Here is a 6,706-nt window from a genome sequence, read left to right as displayed (position 1 = left end):
CACACACACACACACAACTACAACAGTGATCACATGCTCTTATCAGTACATTTCTTTGTTGTGATACGTAGCCCTCTCCTATTATCCTCGGCCTGAGGGGATTTGACCTCTTGAACTCATAAACCCAGGGGCTTTCCAGCGGACTGGATGAACACGCAGTCTGGTGTGTGTGTGTGTGTGTGTGTGTGTGTGTGTGTGGTGTGTGTGTCCTCTCTATTGTGTGTGAATGAAAGGCGTGAGGTTTCCAATCTCACGGCTTGCTGTTGGCGTGGAAGACAGAAAGCGGAAGGGCTTATTTCCTCGTATTACCCGACTGGACCCCCTTCCTTCCCTCCTGTCCTCTTTTTCTGTCTGTCTCTCAATCCTTCATCTTTTTATCCTCTTATTTGTCTCTTTTTGATACTTTTCTTCGATTTCTTGTCATCCCTGGGTTTGGGGACACAGTCGGAGCTCTTTTTTCCCCTTTCTTCCCCCATCTGTATTATTATTTCTATTTTTCAGTGTTCCCTCCATCTTTGTTTATCTCTATTTCCCCTTTCAGCACTTTCTTTTCTCAGCCGAAAGCCGACGACTCCATTGCTCTTGCTCTCTTCTATCTATCTCCCTTTCTTCTCTGCCTCTCTCTGATTTCCAATCGCGGTTCATTAGGTTCAGTGGATTGGCTTTCTTCCTGCAGCACACGCCTCTGCCACCCAAGCTGATTGGCTTTCATTATGGACAAGGGTGGTCCACACACGCGACCGCGCACACACAAACACACACTCTCTGTGCTCTATTCCACTGAGGACCCACTCCAATACCCACCGCTATCTGTCTCCCCTCTCTGGCTTCCATCTCCATCTCTGGCCAACCTCCATTTCAATCCGTTTTTTTTTTTTTTTTTTCATTTTTTTTTTTTTCATCTTTTTTTGTGGTATCTCTGCTTCTATTCATCCCATCCCTCTCCAAAGTGCTCGAGGTTGAAACAAGGTAGTTAGCCAAGCTCTGTGTGAGTGTTAGTGGGTGGGTGTACATGTGTAAGAGATGGTAGCAGCTCTGCACACATACAGGACCTCAGATGCTGACCCTGTCTACACATTTTTGTATATAAAGAGCTTTTTTTTTTTTTTTTTCCTCTGGAGAGTTTCCCACATGTCAGTCTTTACGGTCACATGTGTCTGAGCTTCAGCCTCACCACAGGGCATGTTAGCTTTTATTAAACACCACTTGACAGAAAGAGGTGGACTGCTTTTTATTGACCCTGGATGCCTTAGCAAATAGTCTGTTGACTCAGAGCTTCCACTCGCACAGAGGAATCCTCACACGCACCGCCTGGCCCTGCCGAGATGAATAGTCGAGTCACTGACACTATAGCTGTACCGAATTTTCTCATTAAAGGGAGGTGGATTTGATCCAAAGGTTCCTAGAATAATGAATCAGTTCATTCTGTCCCACAAGTGCCTGAAAGCACCAGAAAGAAGCGTTTTCAGTCTCATTTGCATTGCGACTGTAATATAACTTTGACAAAGGTAAGACAAAAAAAAAACACTGTAATAGATAACTTGTTCAAGCAAGTCTGACAGTAAGTCTCTGCAAGTAGATTTTTTTCACGAGCAAGAGCAATAATGGAAACTAATGCATTTTTCAGTCCAAAAAGCCTGCTTTGGAAAATGCTCTGTATGGATTGGCCTTAAGATGCTCAAAGTGCATTGAAATGTCAGACCTTTTAGGAGACATGGGGCCTACGGGCTACACTTTGCAATCGAACTTATTTGATTTAAATTTAACTGAGGCTCTCTAAAGCATAAGTGGAGTCATTAACCGTGTTTCCATCAACCTATTTTTATGCGCATTTTGAATTATCGCATGAGAAAGGTTTGATGGAAATTGCAAAGTTTGAAAAAACTTCGCCAAAAGGTTTTTACTCCTGCTTTTCAAGTGTTTTTTATTAATGCATTAATGCATTCCATAGGAGATGGAAACACTTTTTGGATAAGTTTCCGACATAGCAAACATGATTGTTTCGGCTCTCCGTCTCCTTATCGCGCCTTATAATACATGCATGATCATTCCACACAGATCTATAACTTAACCTATCTATAACCTTCATCACATTAATACATGAAACAGAACAAACAAACAGAAATTTCATATTTCCATGCTGTTTCACGCCATCTTGTTGCGTCCTCTACTTCTGGTTTTCTGACTGGAGAATTGGTACAACAGTAGATGGAAACAAGCATTAATTTGCATTTTCTTTAGACAATGTAAAAAAGGTCTTCAACTGCTCAATCTGTCAAGTTTCACCAGTTCTGGTCGGTTTGGCGCCACCCATGGTGCAGAACAGACGAAAACAAAGTCCTCCACATCTGTTTCATGAGACAGGTGTGTAGGAGTGGGATGAGTAGATCCAAAAAGTTGCAAAAGATAAATTGACTTGCAGCTGACATCTGTGGTTACCATGGTAACAGCAAACACTTGTTGAGCTGCTTCTTTGTCAGGAATACAACAGGGGAGCAGCTGGTGTATCTGATTACAGTATAACCAAACAAACATATGAAGTCAGTCAGTAATAATTACAGATTTTATTTTCTTCTTTTCCACATCAACAGCACAGTCAGTTTGGTTGCCTTGCTTCCATTTCTCTGTCGCACATGTTAAACATAAGCCACTGAGACAAAAAAAACTACTGTGAATCTGGACTGGAATGGCTCTTTTTCCTTTTACAGGTCTTTTTTCGCATTCCTCTTTAGCTTTTTCTCACCCTCCCTTTTATTGAGTCCTCTTTTTGTCTTTGATGCTCCCCGTCTTTGTGTCCTACACTTTTTCTCTTGTTACTCCTCTCTTTCTTTGTCAGTTTTTTTTATACCGTCTCACTCTTTCCTGAGGTACCTCACTTCCAAACACATGATATGGCGTGCTGCTGCAGGTTTGTCTGAATGCACTTACATTTTGTCTTTATATTACCCAGTAATAGAGGACACATATATAAGACTATAAGATAGCTGGCTGGAGGTTAAAAGAGGGTTTCTACAGTTGTATCCTTCCACTGTGGCAGGAGGAGACAAATTTGGCTGCTGGCCATGCAGACTTTTATCTTTCCTCCACAGAAAAGGAAGCGTTTCATTATCAGGCAGGGTCACGTCGCCTGGAAAAGTTTTTTTTCCAAACTTTGAAAGTATAAAATGTTCATTTTATCTGTCACGTGTGCAGAAGAAAGCTATTTCTGTTTCTTTGTCTCGGACGCCGCAGATGTTTCTTTCCGGGATTTTATGAAGCAGACTTTTTTTGATTTCAGTTTTGTTCTCGTGTTTTTTTAAACCTCTGATTCTCTGACACACCCTATCACCCTGCATCTGTCACTCCCTCCTCCCTCGCCTCGCTGTTTATCACTTTTTCAGTCTACTCTCTGTGCCCTCAATATTCTTGCGTCCTCTTATTTTCTCTTCCCCTCACCCGTCCGTCCGCTGGGAAAATTGACCTCATAAAAAATGAAAAGGATTATTTAAGAGAAATAGCAGTGTAATGAAAACCTATTATTGTATCCCATGGTGCACCGCCTGTGGCGGCTGCTGCTGGCCGACCGCAATCCTGTTTAGTTAGATTAGGTGGTGGTGGGTGAGGGTGTCTTCTTGTTTTCTTTCCCTCCCTTTATTATTTCTCTCATTGTCTCACCTCTATCTGTTGTCATTTTCTCTCGCAACCACAATATCCCCCTTTCTTCTGGTTTTCTTGTTTCTTTTTCATTTCCTCTTTCAGTCGGTCTCATTTTGTCCCTCACTCGTCCTCCTCTGTCTGATCCTTCTGCATGGAGTCATGTGCCAGCACCAGAAGAAACCATTATAACCATTTCCAAAGCTTCTCCGTATTCCCAGAACATTACAAGCTATTCACTGTGTGATTGAGTCTGTTTTTTTGTGTTCTAGTGGCTGACGAGAGCAACATGGGATCCCTGGCCGGGCAGAGGACTGGTGAGTGTTTGATATAATCTAAACATACATGCTCTCTGAGAAAAACACTCCTCCTTTGTTCTTGAACCACCGATCTCTCTCCCTTGTCACCTCGCACGGTGTAACAGTGCAGTAACAAGAGTCCATCCGCACACACACATAAACTAACCTTCTGTGTGAAGATTCTCATTTCCCTTTTCTCATCCCAAACATTTCCTTTTTCCCCGCTCTCCTTTGCCTTCCCCTCCCTTTCCCTCCCCAGCTGACAAAGTTGAGTTGTGAAGCACTTAGTGTCTGAGCTCTCGCTGCTTTATGGCCGTCCAGGTCAGCAGGCCCACAGTGCTCAATCCTCACCCGGCTGACAGCAGCCGCATTGCATTACAATGGCTCCTGCCTCAGTTATTTGTCCGCACTCAGTTCCGCCTCGTTTTATTTGAGGAAAGTCTGGTTGAAGGTATAATATAAAGTCAGTTTCCCTTTTACTGACTGACATTACACAATAGTGGTTCAAACTATATCTAACTCGCGGTAATTTACATTTCTGACTGCAGAAACAGCTGTTCATGTGGAATTACCACTGACTAAAGCCCCTTTCAGACATGTACCTCGTTATGCAAATCTGATGCCAGTTTAACACGTCAGTCTCATGTCCCGAGTCACTTTTACATAAAAGTCCTGACGGCAATCTGAGTAGGTCCTTACATCTTCGCAAAAAAACTCTGAACAAGTGTGAACTACATGCCATCAGGAAATGACAGATTAGATCCAAGAGCACCGTAATAAAGTTATCACTTCATTATCACCTGTAATGCACAAAGAAAAAGAAAAGAAGCTAAATAAACCACAAAACACAGTGAATTTTAAGTGAGATTCTTCATGTCAGATCAGTCTATGAAACCCTCATGGTGCTACCGGGGCAGAATAATAATAAGTATAATAATAAGCAGAATCCTAATAATCATCAATATCCGGCTTCACATACATGTGAGCACACAGGAATTAAATGAGAATGCCATGCTTGTCAGACATGTTTAAACAGGCATCAGATTGTAATATCTAATAATATTAAATGATGAAATTGATTATTAGGGGATTCATCACTTTCTTTCACCGCTGTTCTCCAGCATTGCTCCCTTTTATGCGCCAGGGGCAAAATATCATGCAAAAATTGGGGCTCTTTCCGTAAAATTCCTGCCTGAATAAAGCTGTATGGAATATGTTTTGGTTTAAAATAAGTGCTATCCCAGACCCTCTACATTTTCTGCCATTCGTTCCCAAATAGACCTTTTTCTTTTTTTGGAAATAGTAGGGTAAACACAGGCACCAATGATACTAATTTAGTTTGGTTTGATTCAGATCAAACCTTGTTAGGGTGCTACACTAAATGGAACAGAGCCTTAATTCATATCATAACACCTGTTTTTACCCTACTGTTTCATGTCAAAATGGCTGCTGTAAAAAAGGTCTGTCGGGACCCAAAGCATCCGTATTTGGCGACCTGGAAAAGAGACTCAACAACCAACTATATTCTCCAGAATCACGTACTGCACCTGTAACAGATAAATAAACAACAATGTTTATATATTTTATGTCTGAAAGGGGCTTAAAGGTGTGTCCACTTCCTAAATTCAGACTCCAGAAATAGAAGATTAAAAGAAAAAGACATCACGGTGGAACCCACACCGGTGCATAAACACTACAGCAAAGAGAGCTTAGCACCAAAGTTGGTGAAAAAATATCACAACTTTAGTTTTTAGTTGCCTTTTTATCACATGTACCCTCACTCAATGGAATGTCTTGTTTTCCAGATTTGATATATCGTGATTGGCAGTATGTTTTTTTTTTTTTTTTTTTTTTTACTAATGCTGTGAAAAAATGTGCTATAGCAAAAAAATAAAAAATTGACAGAAATATAACCAAGCACTGCTGACAACATCTAAAAGATAAAGAGAGCAAACAGTGGTTGCAAAGTTAGTGGCTTGTACACTGCAGTTCCAGGGCTGAGTGCTGAACGCAGGGACAGTTTGTGCTGTGATAGGGAAGCAGTGAATTTCCACTGAGTCAGATATAGCTGCTCCAGCACCGGCATTGAATACTGTATGTGCTTGTTCTGGGCATCTCCAGCATGAATATAAATCAGAGTGTTACTGACAGGGGAGCGCACATGCTCAGTTAACCGCCTTGAAGCTGGGCTGCACAAGTCATGATTTTAATTGTGGAGTTGAGCAATGTAGATATACACCGCATCTCATTTTAATATGGCTTTGGGGCGCGTATAAGGGAAGAATCAAGAGCAGCAGTTTAGTTCTGATGCTGGGAGACAGGCCTTCCCGCTTGTGTGTCTCCGTTACACACACACACACACACACCGATCTCCTAAATCCACCTGCAAGAGCCAAGTAAGCCTGTTGCTGGTGGAATACAAATGGACCCGAGCACCGCTGCTGACCTCAAATCCCCCACACTCAGCATTCCCACAAGTGGCTTTCGCTTTCTCCCCCTCCTCCCACTCCTCCCCTCTCCTCTCCCGCTATGATTTTCCTGGAATTTCTGATCAGCGCCCATAACCCTTATGGCCCATGATAAATAAAGCGATCCATTTCTCCGCCGCAGCATTCCCCTTTCTTCTCCATGTTTTTCTTTTTTCATCCCCCCCTCCCCGTTGACGTCTTGGCTAATGCGTATTGACAGGGCTTTTGCGTGTTTTTCATTTTTTGCTGACGCAGGGTATTTGCCTAGCTTCCTGTGCTATACCCCCCCCCCTCCCCACCTCCCAT

At 42.4% G+C, this 6,706-nt stretch overlaps 1 protein-coding gene across 1 annotated transcript in view; it reads left to right on the top strand.

The window, feature by feature from the left end:
• pard3ba (par-3 family cell polarity regulator beta a) overlaps window positions 1–6,706 on the top strand; it is a gene marked incomplete in the record, with an annotated part of 136,360 nt that overhangs the window by 65,353 nt on the left and 64,301 nt on the right. The window contains 1 exon segment of the mRNA XM_035678052.1: window positions 3,906–3,950. Within this exon segment, the coding sequence (XP_035533945.1) occupies window positions 3,906–3,950 (45 nt within the window).

Source organism: Morone saxatilis, unplaced genomic scaffold (genome assembly GCF_004916995.1).
Source record: "Morone saxatilis isolate NCDOM2014 unplaced genomic scaffold, NCSU_SB_2.0 Contig6, whole genome shotgun sequence".
Lineage (NCBI taxonomy): Eukaryota > Metazoa > Chordata > Actinopteri > Moronidae > Morone > Morone saxatilis.
Note: the sequence above shows the minus strand (reverse complement) of the source record. Positions and strands in the feature narration are given on the sequence as shown.